The sequence below is a fragment of the Heptranchias perlo genome, chromosome 39 (assembly GCF_035084215.1).
Source record: "Heptranchias perlo isolate sHepPer1 chromosome 39, sHepPer1.hap1, whole genome shotgun sequence".
In the NCBI taxonomy this organism is placed as follows: domain Eukaryota; kingdom Metazoa; phylum Chordata; class Chondrichthyes; order Hexanchiformes; family Hexanchidae; genus Heptranchias; species Heptranchias perlo.
In genome coordinates, this window is record NC_090363.1 from 15,985,929 (window position 1) to 16,007,918 (window position 21,990).

The 21,990-nt window shown below is 42.9% G+C and overlaps 1 protein-coding gene across 1 annotated transcript; it reads left to right on the top strand.

Annotated features, from left to right (window-relative positions):
• Positions 1 to 7,795: 7,795 nt before the first annotated feature.
• Positions 7,796 to 11,233, top strand: LOC137305000 (probable G-protein coupled receptor 139). Its single transcript, XM_067973772.1, has 2 exons — positions 7,796 to 7,865; positions 10,329 to 11,233. The coding sequence occupies exons 1-2, from the start codon at positions 7,796 to 7,798 to the stop codon at positions 11,231 to 11,233; spliced, it is 975 nt and encodes a 324-aa protein (XP_067829873.1).
• Positions 11,234 to 21,990: the final 10,757 nt, after the last annotated feature.

Here is a 21,990-nt window from a genome sequence, read left to right on the forward strand (position 1 = left end):
CTCTGTGCAGCGGCCAGGCGATGCTTAACATTACGGCGGTAAAGAAAACATTTCAATCGATGTTTCTTTTGCACGGTGAAATTAGAGTAATAGGTGTAAACTTTCCTTGTGTTCTCCCGTCCCTAGTTCGGCGGAAGTTTTGTGGAAATCCGGGAGAAACGATGTGAATCACTGAAGTCATATTGAGGATGTTTGAAATGATGACATACCACCTGTGTCAGGGACATGGCAATGTTTGTTCCCTGCACTCCCTGTGAAGATGTTTGAAAACTGTTGGTTATCTCTGTATTTCGAGGCAGCAACGCTTTTTTTGAGGCAATTGACAGATTAAATTAGCAGATTGGCAGGGAGAGCGAGCGAGACACAAACTTTTGAGAGACAAAATAAAAATTACATGAATTTTCAGATATATAAACTGATCATCTTCTCAATGTGTGAAGAGTTTGGTAATGTCATTTCTTCCTATTTGCAGCTAATTTGGTGACAATTGTGATTCTCTCCCGCGGAATTTACGGCCTCTCCAAATGCATCACCCGTTACTTGGTGGCCATGGCAGTGGCGGATCTACTGGTGCTGGTATTTGCAGTGATTCTGTATCAGATTAACGAAGCTTATTTCCAATATTCAATCCTGAGCTACACTCCTATTTGCAGTCTCAATATCGCACTGAGTTTTGCTTTCATTGATTGTTCTGTCTGGTTAACTGTCGCTTTCACCTTTGATCGATTTGTGGCCATTTGTTGCCAGAAGTTGCGAACAAAATATTGCACCGAAAAAACTGCGGCTGTGGTTATAACAGTGGTGTGTTCCTTGGCCGTTTTAGAAAATGTTCCAATCTGCTTCATATTTGAACCTCGGAAAATAATTGACAATATACAATGGTTCTGCTATGTAAAAACAAGCTTCTATACCTCAAACATATGGGGAGCTTTTTTGTGGTTAGAAACTATTTTAACCCCATTTGTTCCTTTTAATTCGATTCTACTGCTCAACGCTCTGACCATCAGGCACATTGTTCTGGCGAATAGAGTGAGGAGAGGTCTCCGACGAAAAAAAAATGGTGAGAATCACAATGATGCAGAGATGCACAATCGAAGGAGATCGATGATTTTACTACTCACCATATCTTGCAGTTTCATACTGTTATTGATGATAACTTTGATATCTTATATGTTTGTACTATTTGCAGATAGCCAATATACAGAAGTAAATTTCAACGCCCCTTTCACTATTATGGAACAATCCGGGTACATGCTTATGACTATGAGTTCCTGTATAAACACGATTATTTATGCAGTGTCCCAGAGTAAATTCAGAGATGAGCTGAAGAATATGATTAAGCGTCCACTGGCTCGAATAACGTGTTTATTTAAGTAAGTCAAATGGCTTCACCCAATTAAAACACAATTACATCCATCCAAATTGACCACAAGGTCTTCAGAAGAAATTCCCTGTACACACAAGAATCTAACCTTGAATTGCCCAGCATCAGAGAAAGATTGCAGTTTCTTTGCTCGCCGGCCTGATTTTCATGTGAAGCCGGGTCGCTGATTGGAGAGCGCTCAATATGAAAACCCCGGCCTTGCAATTTTAGAATTACAGAGGACCATAAGGACATGAGCAGGCCATTCAGACTCTCGAGCCTGCTCAGACATTAAATTAGATCAAGGCTGACCTGTATCTGAACTCCATTTACCAGCCTTACCTGGACAGCCCTTGATACCCGGACCGAACATAAATCCGTCTATCTCAGTCTTGAAAGCTGCAATTCACCCCCAGCATCCAGAGCATTTTTTAGGGAGAGTGATCCAGATTTCCAGTACCCCTTGTGTGAAAAAAGTGCTCCCTGACGGAAAATACTTCAAGAGGGGATATGCTCGAAAAAACGTAATTCAGTACTATCAGAGCTATTGGTTTCAGGTGAATGAGTAAGTGATTGTTTTTATTGCATTTTATCCTGTGCTTTTACAGGTATTCAGGAAATTAATTCACGGATTCAATATATTTCTCTTTGAAAACTGAATCTGTAGCCTTATCTTTCATTAAAATTCGTTTACCTACCATCTTAATTCATCCCTTACCTGTTTACGGCCTTTAGCCCACAATGAAGTGTTTGCGACGTGCAAACACGATGAAGGACTGTGTCTGCCAATAATGTAGCGTGGTGGGCGGGCAGTGGGCGCGAGTTGTGAGCATCGGCGACATTGGGAGAGAGAGATAGATTCTGGTAACATTGATAGTGGTCTCGGATTTCAAAGGGCTGGTGTGGGAGTCCTGCAGGACAGTGGGAGTGCTTATAATTTGCCCAATGTTGGTAGAGTTCTGATATTTAATAATACTGAGAGGATTGTTCGATTTAGAAGGATCGGATTAAGGATCCAGGAATGAATGGCAGCTGTTTTGCAGTAGGTGTGCTGAGGTGTGACAGGACACAGTGATGGCCCGTTGGCCACCAGCGCTGCGGAGGCGGGTCTGAGGTTAATTAACACTGAGGGGGAACTTGGGTTTAGGCCATTCTGGGAAGGGGATATTGCGAGAATTGGCCCCCAGCGAATCCTTTCCTTTGGCAGCACAGCAGAGGCAAAACCTTGAATCTTGCAGAACTCGGGAGTGGACTGTGTTTTCTGGCGGGGGGAGGGGGTGGAAGTAACTGACACAAAGGGTGGGAGTAGGCCGATCCCAGGATTTGACAGCACTTCGGTGGTTGGCCATGAATGTTAAAATGAACTTTGTCGCCAATCTCCCTGTAGATACTGAAGTCAGCGATTTCTCGCTGATTCTTTGAAAATAAATGAAGGTCTTCAGACTTCAAGAATAAATGACTGATTTAAAAGAAAAATATTGGATCAATACATATCCGCTCAACATGTCATTTTATTTCACACATTCAATTGAAAGCTTTTTTAAAAAAAACTCATGTTGCACTGATGAGCTGTGAATACCGGGCTGTTGAATTGGGTCAAGTTGCACTTTTCCAGCGAAAAAACTACAACGTAAATCAATGAATGTTAATTTTAGAGACAACAACAGTTTAGAGAATCGTCATGTAAAATAACAAACTGAGCAAATATGAACAACACAAGGAGCAAATGATTCAACCAGGGAATTTTCTTTGAGCGAAATGATGTTGAAATTACCTTCCAGGTAAATTCATTTTTAAAATTTCTTCAATTAATTTCGTTTTCACAACGTTTGAAACAAATTAATTCGATATCCACCAGGCAAAAGTACAATTCAACACGTTTCAATCGACCTCGCAAGGCGGTAAACTGACGTGTCGGATCGTCCGCCCATTTTAGACCTTGATATTACTTACCATGTAATTCACCCACTTTCGAACGTCCAGAGGACGTGAAAGGCGCTCCAAAAATTGAACTTTTTTCTTCCTTTCTTTTTATTTCATTATTTCCTGCTTTTTCCTACCATCCTGGATAGTTCACGATGAGCAATTAATAAAATGATTTTTAAAGAATTTCGTTCATGGCATGTGGGCATCGCTGGCAAGGCCAGCATTTATTGCCCATCCCTAATTGCCCTTGAGAAGGTGGTGGTAAGCTACGTTCTTGGACCGCTGCAGTCCGTGTGGTGAAGGTTCTCCCACAGTGCTGTTAGGTAGGGAGTTCCAGGATTTTGACCCAGCGATGATGAAGGGTCGGCGATATATTTCCAAGTCGGGACAGTTTGTGACTTGGAGGGGAACGTGCAGGTGGTGTTTCCATGTGCCTGCTGTCATTGTCCTTCTACGTGGTAGAGACCGCAGGTTTGGGAGGTGCTGTCGATGAAGCCTTGGCGAGTTGCTGCAGTGCATCCTGTGGATGGTGCACACTGCAGTCATGGTGCGCCGATGGTAAAGGGAGTGAATGTTTAGGGTGGTGGATGGGGTGCCAATCAAGCGGGCTGCTTTGTCCTGGATGGTATCGGGCTTCTTAAGTGTTGTTGGAGCTGCACTGATGCAGGTAATTGTGGAGTATTCCATCACACTCTTGACTTGTGCATTGTAGATGGTGGAAAGGCGTTGGGGAATCAGGAGGTGAGTCACTTGCCGCAGAATACCCAGCCTATGAGCTGCTCTTGTAGCCACAGTATCTATAATGGTGCAATCCCGCTTTAATTACATCGTTATCTATAGACTGAAATAATTTTCAGTGTCGAAGCGGTAAAGTAACGAAATGAAAGTCACAGCCGAACGTCACAACCTCAAAAATAATCTTCAAATAAGAATAAATGAATTCTATGACCTGTCGATTGCGGTCACCCTTTAAGGAGAAAGGGGCTGCAACCTGCCAATAGGAGTACGTGTCATTCGGATTTAGAGCCATAGAATCATCGAAATGTTACAGCACGGATGGAAGCCATTCGGCCCATCAAATCCACGCCAGCTCTATGCACGAGCAATCCAGCTAGTCCCACTCCCCCTCTCTATTCCCGTAGCCAAGCAATTTCTTTCATTTCAACTACATATCCAGTTTCCTTTTGAAGGCCATGATTGAACCTGCCTCCACCATCCCCTCGGGCAGTGCATTCCAGATCCTAACCACTCGCTGTGTACAAAAGATTTTCCTCATGTCACCTTTGGTTCTTTTGTCAATCACCTTAAATCTATGTCCTCTGATTTTTGATATTTCTGCCAATGACATCAGTTTCTCTCTATCTACTCTGTCTGGACCATTTATGATTTTGAATACCTCCTTCAAATCTCCTTGGGACCGTCTCTGCTCCAAGGAGAATAACCCTAACTTCTCCAGTCTATCCACCTAACTAAAATCCCTCATCCCTGGAATCATTCTAGTAAATCTCTTCTGCACCCTCTCTAAGGGCTTCACATCTTTCCTGAAGTGTGGTGCCCAGAACTGGACACAATGCTCCAGTTGTATTGAACCCGTGTTTTATTAAGGTTCGTCATGACCTTCATACTTTTGTACTCTATGGCCCAAGATCCCGCATGCTTTTTTAGCCGCTTTCTCAACTTTCCCTGCCACCTTCAACGATATGTGAACATGAACCCCCAGGTCTCTCAATCGCTGTACCCCCTTTTCGAATGGTGCCGTCTCGTTAAGATTGCCTCTTGTTGACGGAGTTGTGACATCACAGACCGCAACTCATCAGACATCCAATTAGCAGCAGCCGCAGGAAAACATCCCGGTTCCACTCGAAATCTGGCGCGGGCAGGAACCTGCAACCTTTCATGGGATTTTTATTTTTTATTAGTTTTTATTACTTAACCGGTTTGGAATGAATTTCGATCGAAGTTTGAAATTTTACTGGAAATGAAATTATTTAATCGGGAACGATGGAGGCGGGTCTGTCGATCAGACTGAGGAGCGGGGCTCTGAATCAGACGAAGAGGCGGGGCTGACAGAAGCTGCCTGTCAGGTTCATTTGAAGAAAGTATTCAGGGACAATTTGAACTGCAGTTGGATGGTGCGTTGGAAAAGTTAGACCACTAGAGGGGCCAGCGGATTTGAGTCCAATGGACCTTTCTCTTGCTTCACATTGCTTGCATTGTAAACAAACCAGAACAACAATAAGCCCCCATCCCTGAGATATCCATTATTCATCCGCTCGGCCACAAGCACGCACCAACCATCATCCCCCCTCGAAGATAAACACCTGCATTCATGTGCTTATAGATATGTACACGCACATGCGCGCACAAAGTCACGCGCACACTTAGATACATACAAAGACACATCCACTTAAACACGCATGTACATTAACTGACCTGTAGGCACGTGTGTACACACACACTTGAACACACACATGCACATACTCATACTGCATATACATGCACACATCAAAATACATTAGACTCACAAACATAGACACACAAGTTCATAAACATACACACATACATATAGGAACACACAGAACAATGCGTGGCACAAACACACATACAAACTTGGACATATACAGACACATATGCACATGCACAAATTATAACAGAAAGATCCCGACCATCACCTGGTGGGTCCCAGAGCGAGTATGGGTGTGATACGCAGAATCTACTCACAATTCAAATACAATTGAATTATTGAAGCAATTTGATGGGTTTTCTTATTCAATTATCTCTGCAAACAACGAGTAAATGAATTTTTCAATAGGGAAACAATAGGGCTGAAACAGACCAAATGAGTGAGAGATAGCAACTGAAACAGAAAATGAGAAAAGGACCGGAACAAACTCAGATCGAGATCTGTTCTGGGTTTTTCAACATAACGAGGATTCTGCATCAGTGCAATTTCTGACCTCCGTTCAGACTTCTATCTGTCACTTTGTGGCCCTCTGTGCATTGCATGCCTTTCCCAGTGAGGAGTGATGCTCTGTAATGAATGTCCCATTGGTGCGTTAACATAAACTGGTGGCCCTAAACAAACACAAAATTGAGGGCTGCATTTGAACTTAACATCTTTGCCTTTTCATTTAAACAAAATCTCGCTCAGTCTGTATCTCCCTCTCTGTACTCTACAGTCAGTGTCTGTCGCAGTGTCAGCTACTCTACGTGCACAATATACATGCAGGTAAAAAGGGAACGATACACTACGATCTGGTACTGTATGGCCTGTGTGTGACTCGGAGTCAGCTCCTGTGCATGTACGAAATACAGGAGGTAAGAGCGAACGATTCATTCCTGTCTGTCACTGTACGGCCCCCGTGTATCTCAGTGCTTGCTACTGTACACGTACAGTACACTGTGTAACAAGGAACCATTAAATTCCATTTGTTGGCGTATGGCTGATGTGCATCTCAGTGTCATCTCCTGTAAATGTACAGCACACAGTGATTACAAAGTAATCATTCATTCCGCACTGGTACAGTACAGCCGGTGCGTTTCTCAGTGTCAGCTCCTGTACATGTACAGTACACTGCGGGCAAAAGCGAACGATTCACTCCCTTCATGTACTGTACGGCTCGTGTGGGTCTCAGTGTCATTTCATGCACAGATACAGTTCACAGCAGGTAAATTGGAATGATTCACTCCCGACTGATTCTATCTGGTTCTTGTGTTAATCACTGTCATCTCTTGTACATGGACGGTACACAGTGGGTAAAAATGAATGATTCACTCCCGTCTGCTATTCTACAGCCAGTGTGTGTCTCAGTGTAAGCTCCTTCAAGTGTACATTATAGAGCAAAGTTATTGCGATGCTTATCCATATTCATCCTTCTCACACCGGCTACATATCAGAGCAGACCCTGTCCCTTGCATCTCCGTCCAAAGGCTGTTGATGCTGAAATCCAAAATCTCAGCATATCTGTGGGGCTGCTCAGCTGGAGACAACTAACTATATCACTTTCTGTGTGTACCTGTGAACACTCTTCGATGTCACGTGCACCACGAAGCCTCCTTATTTCGATATTATGCAGCTTTATTTGGAAAGAAAACATTTTGATGTGACTACAATGTAGATGATGCTAATCTACCAAAAGTGTGGACATTTATTACATCAAATACTTTCCGTGAACCTATAAATGAATATTATCAGCTTCAGGAGTCTGCATCATTACATTGGAAGTGCATATTTCAAAATATTTTATTTCTAAAATATGATCAAATTACGATTGTAGACCCTTTTTTTCAACGTGAAATGTAATTGCAATTTTTCCGATTCCCTGATTGGATGGCATAAATACGCTCGGTTTAATATTTTTGTTGAATTGAATTTAACTAATGACAATCATTGTGCAATAACCGTGTGTCACTTGAGGTTTGTCTCAGGTATAAATAAGACCTTATTTTGAAGGCAGACGATCTGCGAGTCCATAACAGTAACAGACAACATTGCTTCTCTCGAAAATGGGACAGCCGGTAATCATACAGATAGAAAACATATTCTACCCGATTATTGCAACAGTTGGTGTACCTGGTAAGCCGCCTAAAATCAGTTAATATTCATCTTTAACACTGTTTCACTGAATCACTGCTCATGATTTCTCTGTAATAACATTAAAGTTTTGTTCTGATGTGCAGATACTAATTGCCGTCATCAATCAAATAACAAATAGAAAATTCCACATTTCCGAAATATTAATTTAATAACCTGACGGACAGCACGCGTTGTTTTGAAGTTGTCAATGAAACAATTTTGTGGGAATTTCGTCTGCTTTGTGGATAGTCTTGTAATTTTCAGAAGCAAAATTCTGCGGATTGTGGAAATCTTTATATTTGGTTCCGACTAATAATTACAAAAAAACATAGAAAATGCTGGAAACACTCAGCAGGTCAGGCAGTATATGTGGAGAGAGAAACAGGTTTAACGTTTCTGGTCGAGGAACAGTTCTGATGAAAGGTAACCGACCTCAAACGTTAACTCGGCTTTTCTCTCCACAGATACTGTCTGACCTGCTGAGTGTTTTGAGCATTTTCTATTATTTTTTGTAATTTTCAGTCCGAACCAAATATTATTATCGCAGCTGGGTTGTGGTTGGTTAATATTGTAGAAAAGTAAAACATATCCATCAGGATAATGGTTGCCCAATAATTTTCCAACAACATGTCCGCAGCAGCGATTGTTTGTCACTGCTGCTGGATATCAGGAAACCGTGGGCGGATTTCCAGCTATATGTTGGTGAAAGGTGAGATTCCTGACTGCGACAACCACTCGGAAAGTTTACGCTTACAGCGCAATCGAGCAGGCTGCGTGTATGAAACTGAACGATATTTGATGTTGTCTAAAAAGTGAAGGCAAACCGCACGGAGCGCAGAGAAGATAAACTGGCGGCGACGATCCACGGCCTTCCCACAACCCGATGGATTTCCCATCTATTAATGTCAAGAGAAGAAGCTTGCGGCGGACTGTGTTAGCACGTGATCCTCGGCTCGAATTTCCTCTCTGTGCAGCGATCAGGCGATGCTAAACGTTCCGCCGCTAAAGGCAATGTTCTACCCCTTAGTTTCTTTTGCACGGTGAAATTGGAGTAACAGGTGTGAACTTTGCTTTTGTTCTCCCGTCATTATTTCGGCGGACGTTTTGCGGAAACCCGGGAGAAACGATGTGAATCACTGAAGTTGGGACAAGCGATTGGAAGAATCAATGACCCTGCATTTCCACGCAGTGATCTATTGCTGGAAATAAAATTTGCGTTGCTTCTGCTTTCTTCGCGTTTACTAAGACAAGGAATAAGTGATAGAAATCAATAATAGTCTTTATTCAACATCTGGGTAATTTTTTTTTTATCATTGTTAATCTGGAAAACTGAAGACTCGATAAATACCACATCATACATCAAACATTTAACATGGGGATGACAAATTGGGACATATTTCTTACATGGATTGTGGGATTGGTGACACACATTTTCAACTGTACTTTTATGGGTTCCTCGGTCCCAAAGCCACAAATTCCCAATCATATCAGGGGCTTGGGCCGTGAGACAAAGACTGTTTCCTTGTACAGTATTCTGTTTAGCGTGCATGTTTAAGAACAGTTTTCATGTTGTTAAACGGGGGTTAAAGGAAACTTGAAAGATATATTTTTACGTTAGTTGAAACATTACCCGATGAAACTACGGTGATGGATGCAACTATTGTGCTTCTCTGCTTCAAAATGAATTGATTCCTTCCACGGCCACCCTTAAATATTCCAAAATATTAATGAACTAAATTCAAATGCCCTTTTCAAGTCTGAATCGGATGTGTATCGACATATCGACATCCATGTTTGTAATGTTAATTTTGATATAAATTTTTCCAATCACAATTCCGATATATTTCCACAATCTTCTCTGTTTCACTCTAGAGTGCGGTGTCTTCTTCCATTTCTAATACCCTGCTTTGATATAAGCGACTCTGACGGTACATGGTTGGTGCACTTTCCAGGGTAAAATGTTTGCTCTTATATTACACACGTAGAGCAATGTGTCTGTGAAATCTTTCTCTGCTATTTATATACAAAGGAAAACACAAGGAAAAAAACACATGGTGGTCCTTTTCAGCAGCGACCAGTTGAACAAAAATGGAATATGATAGCGAGAATCGTATTATCATACACAAGCCTTGACTGCAGCATATTGAGGGTGTTTGAAATGATAATATACCATCTGTGTCAGGGACATGATAATGTTTGTTCCCTGCACTCTCTGTGAACGTGTATGAAAACTGTAGGTTATCAATGTATTTCGAGGCAACAACGCTTTTTTGAGGCAACTCACAGATTAAATTACAGATGTATATACATGAAGAAATTTGTGTTGTTTTCCTGGCGGAGAGAGCGAGCGGGAAAGAGACTTTTGAGAGACAAAATAAAAAATGCACGTATTTTCAGATATATAAACTGATCATCCTCTCAATGTATGAAGAGTTTGGTAATTTCATTTATTTCTTTTTGCAGCTAATTTGGTGACAATTGTGATTCTCTCCCGCGGAATTTACGGCCTCTCAAAATGTATCACCCGTTACCTGGTGGCCATGGCAGTAGCGGATCTACTGGTGCTGGTATTTGCAGTGATTCTGTATCAGATTAACGAAGCTTATTTCCAATATTCAATCCTGAGCTACACTCCTATTTGCAGTCTCAATATCGCACTGAGTTTTGCTTTCATTGATTGTTCTGTCTGGTTAACTGTCGCTTTCACCTTTGATCGATTTGTGGCCATTTGTTGCCAGAAGTTGCGAACAAAATATTGCACCGAAAAAACTGCGGCTGTGGTTATAGCAGTGGTGTGTTCCTTGGCCGTTTTAGAAAATGTTCCAATCTACTTTATGTTTGAACCACGGAAAGTAATTGACAATGTACCATGGTTCTGTTATGTAAAATCAGGCTTCTATAGCTCAAACATGTGGGGAGCTTTTTTGTGGTTAGAAACTATTTTAACCCCATTTGCTCCTTTTATTTTGATTTTACTGCTGAACGCTCTGACCATCAGGCACATTGTACTGGCCAATAGAGTGAGGAGGGGTCTCCGACGAAACAACAAAGGTGAGAATCACAATGATGCAGAGATGAACAATCGAAGGAAATCGATGATTTTACTACTCGCCATATCGGGCAGTTTCATTCTTTTCTGGATGATAACTTTCATTTCTTATATGTGTGCACTATTTACAGATGCTCAATTTACAGAAACAAATTATAACGACCCTTTCACCATTATGGAACTATCCGGGTACATGCTTAGGTCTTTGAGTTGCTGCATAAACACGTTTATTTATGCAGTGTCCCAGAGTAAATTCAGAGATGAGCTGAAGAATATGATTAAGCGTCCTCTGGCTGCAATAACGTGTTTATTTAAGTAAGTCAAATGGCTTCACTGAATTAAAACACGATTACATCCATGCAAATTGACCACACGTTCTTCAGAAGACATGCCCTGTACACACCGTCTGAGAGAGTTTGCAGTTTCTTTGCTCGCTGTCCTGATGTTCATGTGAATTAAAATGAATGACTGGGGAAGCGGGGCGCTCAAACTGAAAACCCCGGCCTTGCAATTTTAGAATTACAGAGGAACATATGGACATGAGTAGGCCATTCAGACTCTCGAGCCTGCTCAGACATTAAATTAGATCAAGGCTGACCTGGAACTGAACTCCGTTCACCCGCCTTTGTTGCACAGCCCTTGATGCCCGTACTTAACAAAAATCAGTCCATCTCAAACTTGAAAGCTCCAATTCACCCCCAGCATCCAGAGACTTTTGGGGGAGAGAGATCCAGGTTTCCAGTACCCTTTGTGTCAAAAAGTGATTCCCGACTGAAAATACTTCCATCGGGGATATGGTCGAAAAAAAATAATTAAATACTGTCAGAGCTATTGGTTTAAGGTGAATGAGTAAGTGATTTTTTTTATTGCGTTTCACCCTGGGCTTTTACAGCTATTCAGGAAAGTAATTCACGGATTCTGTTTATTTCTCTTTGAAAACGGAATCCGTAGTCTTATCTCTTATTAAAATTCATTTAGCTACCATCTTAGTTCGTTCCTTACTGTTTACGTCATTTAGTCCACAATAAAGTGTTTGCGACGTGCTAACACGATGAAGGACTGTGTCTGCCAATCATGTAGCGTGGTGGGCGGGCAGTGGGCGCGAGATGAGACCATCGGCAACATTGGGAGAGAGAGATAGATTCTGGTAACATTGGTGGTGGTCTCGGATTTCAAAGGGCTGGTGTGGGAGTCCTGCGGTTCACCTGCAGGACAGTGGGAGAACTTATATTTGCCCAATGGTGGGACAGTTCTGATATGTATTAATGTTGGAACAGGATTGTTAGACTTAGAAGAACCAGATTAAGAATCCAGGAATAAATGGCAGCTGTTTTGCAGTAGGTTTGCTGAGACAGGACAAAGTGATGGCCCCGTGTCCTGCAGCGCTGAGCTGGCGGGTCTGAGGTTCATTAACACTGACGGGGGACGTGGGTTTATCCATTCTGGGAATGGGTTATTGCGAGAATTGGCCCCGGGGAATCCTTTCCTTTGGCAGCACCGCAGAGACAAAACCGTGAATCTTGCAGAACTCGGGAGTGGACTGTGTTTTGTGGAGGGGGCGTAAGTATCTGACACCATGGGTGGGAGTAGGCCGATCCAAGGGTCTGACAACACTTCGCTGGTTGGCCATGAATGTTAAATGAACGTTGTCGCCAATCTCTCGGTGGACACTGAAGTCAGCGATTTCTCGCTGATTCTTTGAAAATAAATGATGGTATTCAGACTTCAAAAATAAATGACTGCTTTTAAAGAAAAATATTGGATCAATACATATCCGCTCAAAATGTCATTTTATTTCACACATTCAATCGAAATCTTTTTTAAAAACAATCATGTTATACTGATGACCTGTGAATACCGGGCTGTAGAATTGGGTCAGGGTACACTTTACAACCGAAAAAATACATCGTAAATTAATGAAAGTTAGTTGTCGAGACTATAACAGTTTTGACAATCGTCATGTAAAATAACAAACTGAACAAATATGAACAACACCAGGAGCGAATGCTTCAACCAGGGAATTTTCTCTGAGCCAAAAGAAGTTGAAATCACCTACCAGGTAATTTGATTTTTAAAAATTCTTTAATTAATTTCGTTTTCACAAAGTTTGAAACAAATCAATTCGTTATCCAGCGGGCAAAAGTACAATTCAACAGGTTTTATCCATCTCGCCAGTCGGTAAACTGAAGTGTCGGATCGTCCGCCTATTTTACACTTCGATTGATATTACTTTGCACTTAATTCACCCACTTTGGAACGTCCAGAGGTCGTGATGGGCGCTCTAAAATTGAAGTTTTTCTTCCTCTCTTTTTATTTCATTACTTCCTGCTTTTTCCAACCATTGTGCATGCTTCACGATGGGCACTTCATAAAGTGATTTTTTTTAAAGTTGCATTAATGGGATGTGGGCGTCGCTGGCAAGGCCAGCATTTATTGTCCATCCCTAATTGCCCTTGAGAAGATAGTGTTCAGCCGCTTTCTTGAACCACTGCTGTCCGTGTGGTGAATGATCTCCCCCAGTGCGGTTAGGTAGGGGGTTCCAGGATTTTGACCCAGCGATGGTGAAGGAATGACGATATATTTCAAAATTGGGATGGTGTGTGACTTGGAGGGGAACGTGCAGTTGTTGTTGTTCCCATGTGCCTGCTGCCCTTGTCCTTCTAGTTGGTAGAGGCCACGGGTTTGGGAGGGGCTGTTGAAGAAGCCTTGGCGAGTTGCTGCAGTGCATCCTGTAGATGATACACACTGCAGCCACGGTGCGCCAGTGGTGAAGGGAGTGAATGTTTAGGGTCTTGGATGGGATGCCAATCAAGCGGGCTGCTTTCTCCTGAATGGTGTCGAGCTTCTTGAGTGTTGTTGGAGCTGCACTCATCCAGGCAAGTGGAGAGTATTTCATCACACTCCTGACTTGTGCCTTGTAGATGTTGGAAAGGCTTTGGGGAGTCAAGAGGTGAGTCACTTGCCACGGAATACCCAGCCTCTGACCTGCTCTTGTAGCCACAATATCTATAATAGTGCAGTATCCCTTTAATTACATTTTATCTATAAACTGAAATAATTTTCACTGCGGACGAAGTAAAGTAGCGAAATAAAAGTCACAGCCGAACGTCAAAACCTCAAAAATAATCTTCAAACAGCAAGAAATAAATTCCACGATGTGTAGATTGCAGTCACGCTTTAAGGAGAAAGGGGCAGTACCTGCCAATGGGAGTATGCCTCATTCGGAGTTAGAATCATAGAATCATAAAAAGGTTACAGCATGGAAGGAGGCCTTTCGGTCCATCATCTCCACGCCAGCTCTATGCACGAGCAATCCAACAAGTCCCACTCCCACGCCCTATCCCCGTCAACCTGCAATTTCTTTCCTTTCAAGGTTTTATCTAGTTCCCCTTTGAAGGTCATGATTGAATCTGCCTTCACCACACCCACTACAATGCCTTCTACATCCAAACCACTCGCTGTGTAGAAAAGTTTCTCCTCGTGTCAGCTTTGGTTCTTTTGCCAATCACCTTAAATCTGCGTCCTCTGGTTCTTAATATTGCCGCCAATGGGAAGAATTTCTCTCTATCTACTCTGTTTAGACCCTTCATGATTTTGAACACCTCCATCAAATCTCCTTGCAACTGTGTCTGCTCCAAGGAGAACAACCCCAGCTTCTACCTCACTAAAATCCCTCATCCCTGGAATCAGTCGAGTAAATCTCTTCTGCAACCTCTCTAAGGCCTTCATATCTTTCCTAAAGTGTGGTGCCCAGAACTGGACACCATACTCCAGTTGTGGCCCAACCAGTGTTATTTTAAGGTTCATCATGACTTCCATACTTTTGTACTCTATGCCTCTATTTAAAAAAGCCCAGGATCCCTTATGCTTTTATTTAGCGGTTTTCTCAACCTTCCCTGCCACCTTCAATTATTTGTGCACATAAACCCCCAGATCTCCCTGCTCCTGTACCCCTTTGAGAGTGGTGTCCCCAGCTTATGTTGCCTCTTGTTGATGGAGATGTGACATCACAGACCGCAACTCATTAAACATCCAATCAGCATCGGCAACAGGAAAATATCCCGGTTCCACTCGAACACTGGTGTGAGAATCTGCCATCTTTTGTGGGATTTTTAATTTTTATTCGCTTTAATTACTCCACCGGTTCGGAATGAATTTCGATCGAATTTTAAATTTTCCTGGAAAATGAATTATTTAATCGGGAACGTGGGAAGCGGGGCTGTCAATCATAATGAGTGGGCGGATTTACAATCAGACTGAGGGCGCGGGTTTTTCAATCAGACTGAGGGAGCCGGCTGTCAATCAGCCTGCGGGGGCGGGACTATCAATCAGGCTGCCTGTCAGGTTCATTTAAAGAAAGAATTAAGGGACCACTTGAACTGCAGTTGGATGGTGGGGTGGGAGAGTTAGACCACTAGAGGGGGCAGCGGATTTAGGTCCAATGGACCTTTCTCTTGTTTCAGATTGCTTGCATTGTAAACAAACCAGAACAAAAATAAGCCCCCATCCCTGAGATCTCCATTATTCATCCTCTCGGTCCTAAGTACACACCTACCATCATCCCCCAAAGAAGATAAACACCAGCTGCAGGTGCACGCACGTGCATGCACAAAGACTCGCGCACACTTGGACACATACACAGACACATCCACTTGAATATACACCAACATTAACTGACCTACAGGCACGCATGTACACACACACTTGCACACACACATGCACACATTCATACTGCATACACATGCACACACATCAAAATACATCACACTCACAAACATAGACACACAAATTCATACACATACACACATACATATAGGAACACACACAGATCAATGCATGGCACACACACACATACAAACTTGGACATGCACAGACACATATACACATGCACAAATTATAACAGAACGATCCAGACCATCACCTTGTGGGTCCCAGAGTGACTGTGGGTGTGCAACACAGAATCTACTTACAATTCAAATATAATTGAATTCATGAAACAAATTCATGGGTTTTCTGATTCAATTATCTGTGCAAACAACGAGTAAATGAAGTTTATTTTTCTTCTTGTTTTTCAGGGTGAGGTTGGTGAGCCAGGATATAAGGGAAGGAAGGCCGACAATGGTAACCATGAGAGTACAAATTGTAAATCACCACTCTTCATTACAAACTGATATAAACAAATAGGGTGGGGTGCATTGTGGTTGCCTGAGGTCATACCTGTGTGAATCTTCAGATGCCAAACTGACCATGGGAATCGGAGGGAGGATGGTAACCAAATCGGCATTATCCTAAACTAATCTATATCTACACCCACACCAAACTATATGAAGGGCCTTGGTCACTAGGGCCCTTCGAATTTCAGTGCCTTGATGTTTGACCCCGTGTAATATCAGGCCCTTGGTGTCTAGACGCCGTGGAATTTCAGGGCCTTTAGTATCTCGGGCCTGTGTAATACCACACTACCCACTTCTCACTTTAACCGTGAGTCCTGTTTTTAAATAGTGTGAGGGAGCTTTAAACGTAGCAGTTGATAATACATTCAGCTCTGTTGTAGATTCACACTGCAGCCTCCGCACATTAACTGTGAACGCCATTTTATAAATAGTGTTCGGGAACTTTAAACACATAAGGTGACAGTACATTCTGTTGGCTGGTAGATACACCCGTGATATACCTGCCCTGGGAGCCTTTCATGGGCGAGTGTAAAGGGAGCTTTCCTCTGTATCGAACCCGTACTGTACGTGGCCTAGGAGTGTTTCATGGGAGAATGTCGAGGGAGCTTTACGCTGTATCTAACGCATGCTCTACCTTAACTGAGACTGTTTGATGGGACAGTGTAGAGGATGCTTTAGTCCTTATCTCACCGGTGCTGTACCTGCCCTGTGAGTGTTTGATGGGACGATGTAAAGTGAGCTATACTCTGTATCTAACCCCTGATCTAATTGACCTGGGAGGAATCGCTGATTACCCCGATCTCCCATAGTGCAATCTGATCACTCACCGTCATGTGTACAGAACGTCCGCAAAACGTAAAAAGGAGTCACTCTCTGACACATACAGAGCAGGAATTTCATGAACCCGAGCACCACTAGGATTCCTGGGGAGTGTTTGAACCCTTGTAGTCAACCACAGGGGCCCGGGATAGAAAAGGGCGAATCAGCAAGAGGTTTCCTTCTGATCGCTGTGCAGTCAACCCCTGCTGCAAAGTGCGAGCACTGGGGGAGGATAGGATCGGGCTGGGTGCTAACACCACAGAAAGTGGGCACTGATGTGCAAGAGAGTTACCATGGAAACGGGGCCTAGTATATATTAATACAAATCTCCACCTTCTCGAGATAAATGGAGGGGGAAACTGGATATAAAACCGTGGGAGAGAAAGGGAGGGGGAAACTGGGTATAAATCCAATAGGAGAGGAAGGGAGGATAGAAACTGGATATAAAACCGGGGTGATGGAGAGAAAGCGAGTGATATTAAATTTGGGAGAGATAAATGGAGGGGACAAACTGGAGATAAAAACTGAGGGAGAAAAAGAGAGGTGGGAAACAGGAAATAAAACCTTGGGTGGAAATAGGTGGTTGGAAAATGGAGATTAAATCTGGTGGGGGGAGGGAAAGGCTAAACACATGTGATTTGCGGTTGATGTGTGGGTGATCTTGTTTCGTGTCTGTCTCCTGTGCGGCCCCACGAACTATCCCTCTCCTTGTGTATCGGCCCAGGTGAGGAAGGGTAACGACTAAACGGTGCTGGAGATCAACACTCCGCAGGTGGAGGAGGTGCCATTCGTCGACGTGCTGTTCACCGACTTCACCGAACACAACCAGAAGTTTTGATTCGACGTGGGACCTCTGTTTCCAGGGCTAAAAAATACCACAACTCGCCCACCCCACCACGACCACCGTCACTATCACCGCCCCGACCCCTCTCCCCTCCCCCCCCACAACGATCACCCTCACAGTCACCGCCACCGACTCATCCCCCATCCCACCACGACCACCGTCGAAGCTCATCTCCATTCCCTCGTGCTGTGAGCACAGTTCCCATCCAATTCACTGCCTACCACATTTCCTTTCCTTCCTCACCGGTTCCCCTTTCTCTGACCCCTGACTTTAATCCTCTTCTCCTTCTCTGTTTATTACCCACCTCTCAGTACCTTGTCTTGTGCCTTCCTAAAACTACCCATTCACAAATCAGTGTGATGCCAAAGCAGGTTTCCCCACGCTAACCTGCACTGACTCCCTGAAACAACTATCGACTAATTCCCATTCCTCTGCGCTTTTCCCAAAACTTTACTTCTTACTTTTCGCAAATATATATCTGCTTCCCTTTCAAATGTTGCTATGAATGTTACTGATAGGGTTTTGAAATCTTAGCAACCATAGATATAGAAAGATATTCTTAACCATAAATATAGAAAGATATTCTGAAGCTATTCTTTTCTTCATTTGCTGATGATCTTAAATAAATGCCCTCCAGTTTCCAACTCATCATTAGTGTTAATTATTCCGCCATTTACTTGATCATAACCTATCATAACTTTGAACACACCAATCAGATATAATATGCTTAACCTCGTCTATTATAAGGAAGAGCTCCCACGTTAATCAGTGCACATAACTAACACATACAATTCCTGGTATCAACTTAATCATCTAGTCACTGTTTGTCAATTATTTGGCACGAAAACTGGTAGCACAAAATTGGACCAAGGTAAGGTTTTCTGCCTCAGTTCTTCAAGTGTGGGATAGACAGGCTTCTTAGACAGATGAATAGATGGATGGAATAGGTTGACAGACAGACAGGTAGACAGACAAACGATATGCCGATAGATAAATAGACGATAAGCAGATAGTTAGATAAGAACTCAAGTTAAAATGTCACATGACTACAAATGGAATTAGACAATATACTGTGATTGCTATTGATCAATCTATGGGCTGAGTAAGGTTGAATTGAGATCACGTATTTTAATCATTTCATTAACTTATTAATGATATCAAAGGGATACTTAATCACATTCATCAGCTCCCCTCTGAATTTAGTCTGTGCCACTGCATAAATAAATGTGTTTGTGCAGGAATTCAAACTCTGAAGCATATAGCCAGATTGTTCCATAATGGCGAGAGGGCCACTGTAATCCGAGAACATAAACTGAAAGTCTATAATTTGTATACAGATTTCATATGTAAAAGTTATGAACCATAACAGTATAAAACTTCCAGAGATGCTGAGCAGTAAAATGATTGATTTTCTCCGACTCTCCATCTCTGGATCTTTGTGATTCTCACTTTGGTTATTTCCTCGGAATCCCCTCCTGACTCTACTGGCTGATAGAATGTGTCTAATGGTCAGAGCATTGAACAACAAAATCAAAATAAATGGAGCGAATGGAGTTAAAATAGTGTAAAGCCAGTGGAATGCGGTCCATACGGGTGAAGTATAGAAGGTTGATTTTACGATACAGAACCACGATTCATTATCAATTAATTCCTGACGTTCAAATGTAAAATATATCGCAGTGTTTTTTACAAAACTCAGCCCAAACACTGTTGCTATAACGACGTCCGCTGTTTTTCCAGTGCAATATTTGAGTCTCAGCTTCTGGCAACAAATGGCCACAAATCGATCAAAAGTGAAAGAGACTGTTAACCAGACGGAACAATCAATGACAGCATAAGTCAGGGCGAGGCTGAGGCTGCAGACAAGAGTGTAGTTCAGGAATGAATTTGGAAAATAAATATTATTAATCTCATACAATATTACATAAACTATGATGAACAATAGATCCGCCGCTGCCATGGCAACCAGGTAACGAGTTATGCATTTGGAGAGGCTGCACTTTCCTCGGGAGAGAATCACAACTGTCATCAAATTCGCTGCAAGAAAAAGGAAAAACCTGAAAATTGGTTATTCTCACAATCGCAAGTTTAACTCTGTTTCTTGCTCTACAGATGCTGCCTCAATTGCTGAGCTTTTCCAGCATTTTCTATTTTTGTTTCAGTTTTCTAGCATCCGCAGTATTTTGCTTTTGATTGGAGGTTTATTCCTTGTTTAAACAGGAATGTAAATCATTGTGCACGTTCTTGATTTCGCTCAACTCGTTCTGTCTATGTTAACTAAACGAATAATTCCAGAGAGTAAAACAATTCTTTATCCAGACAAATCAATATATACCCTCCAAGAAAAGGAAAAGTGCTGTTGTGGATCCAACTGATTTCCCGGATTTATTCAATCTACATCTGTTTTGTTGTAAAGATCGCTTCACACAATATTGTAGGAAATACCGATATTGTCGAGCAACATCCATACAGACCCAGCGACTTTATTATCAATAACTTTAATAAGAATGTGCAACGTCCACACAGGCCTGGCGCCTTTAATACAAATAACCTGACGGATACAACATTGTAGCGTGTAGTTGTGTGATAATAGGACTCACAATGTGACACTTCACATAATGGGTGAGGAAACACATGGGAGCCACTGGAGGGTGAAGCCCTGGGGTGTGTCCCTGTGAGTAGTGATGTCGGTCAGGTTACAAACACCCGGAATCAACCGCATTAAAACAGTTTGGCACATGAATGACTGGACATTCTGGATGTGTCTTCAGAAAATATCAATTCAAACTAATTATTAGAAACAAGCATATTACAATACAATATAAAAATATTTTGATCGCCTGTTTGACAAGTAGCTCACTTATAATGGCCGAGAACTGGTGCAGCGAGGCGGCAGCCCATGGAAGGTTAACTTCCTCCTTGTAACATGGAGATAGATATTTATTATGCACCAGTATTGCCCAGTAACATGAGTTTATAGGCATCTGACGGTCCTAGAGATAGGGGTAGTCTGGGCCAAGGGGTGTAATTATCCACACAAAGTAGGACCAGTTAAATAACTGTTGGTTCCCGTTTACCCTGGAAAGCTGAACTCAGCAATATGGGGGTGAAATTCATCTTGGGCGGTAGCACAAAACGGGCAATACGGAGTAGGAAACGTTCTTAGGTGGTAGCGTAAAGTAGAAGGTGTCGAATGGGCCGCCTGTTATACGCACAGTCCGATATTCAATTCGATTGATTGAAATGAGATTCAATATCGGACGGGGCGCATAACGGGCGGCGGATTGGAACTAGTGCCTAAGAGGAATTTCTACCCCACCTTTTCCTTTTCGCGCTACTTGGGAAGGGGAAATTGATCCCCAGTGAGGCTGATTATCCAAATCCTTGCCTCTGCCCCCTACCCGGAGTGATAGTTATTTTCAATGACATCGCCTGCTACGTTGCTGCCCATTTAGTACTGTCCAGGGATGTGCCAGACAGCCTGATCCGAGCATGCAGTCGGCACATGACCACCGCTCTAATGTTAATGAGGAGGAGGTGAACTTTCCAGCATAGGCCTCATTGCCCTGGTGCACCCCATGCTGTGTGCCACAACACAGTGTGGCAAAGAAAGGGGCATTGTTGCCTGCCCCGGAATCCAGCTGGCACAAGTCTACGGGACATGGTGGACAGACTGATGATTATAAGCTAGGCTCCCACGCCAGCATCCTGAAGTCAAAGCAGAAACTCCTGCTTGCGAGTGGAAATCGGTAGCCAGAAGACCCTGATGCCCGAGGCCAGAAACCTGGAGGGCCAGCAGGGTTCTGCGTGTTTTGCCATACAGTCAGGGCCACGCCTGCCAAGACCGGCGGTTTGTTCTGTGCTGCCCACCGACCACTTAAATGGCCTGGACAGCAAACCGCAGCGATCCCATTGCTGCAAAACAACAGTGCATGTTAAGTGGGCTACTCCTGCCTCGTGCTGGGACACGGGAGGCAATAATCTGCCTTAATAGTGTGACTGAGAATAAAATTGGTACAATTGCAGGTTTTGGAACTTCAGAAGAAAATCCTATTATCAGTCTGATGATTGTATCAAGGATTTGGGAGCAAGTTTCTCAATTAACTGAAATCAGAAACTAATGAGTGTACATCAAACACATCAGAACAAACAAATGGCACTATTAGAAACAAAGCAAGGACAGTGATACAGTTAACCCTGAGAAAGGTTAATAGTAACTTTTCATAGTTACTTACCAGG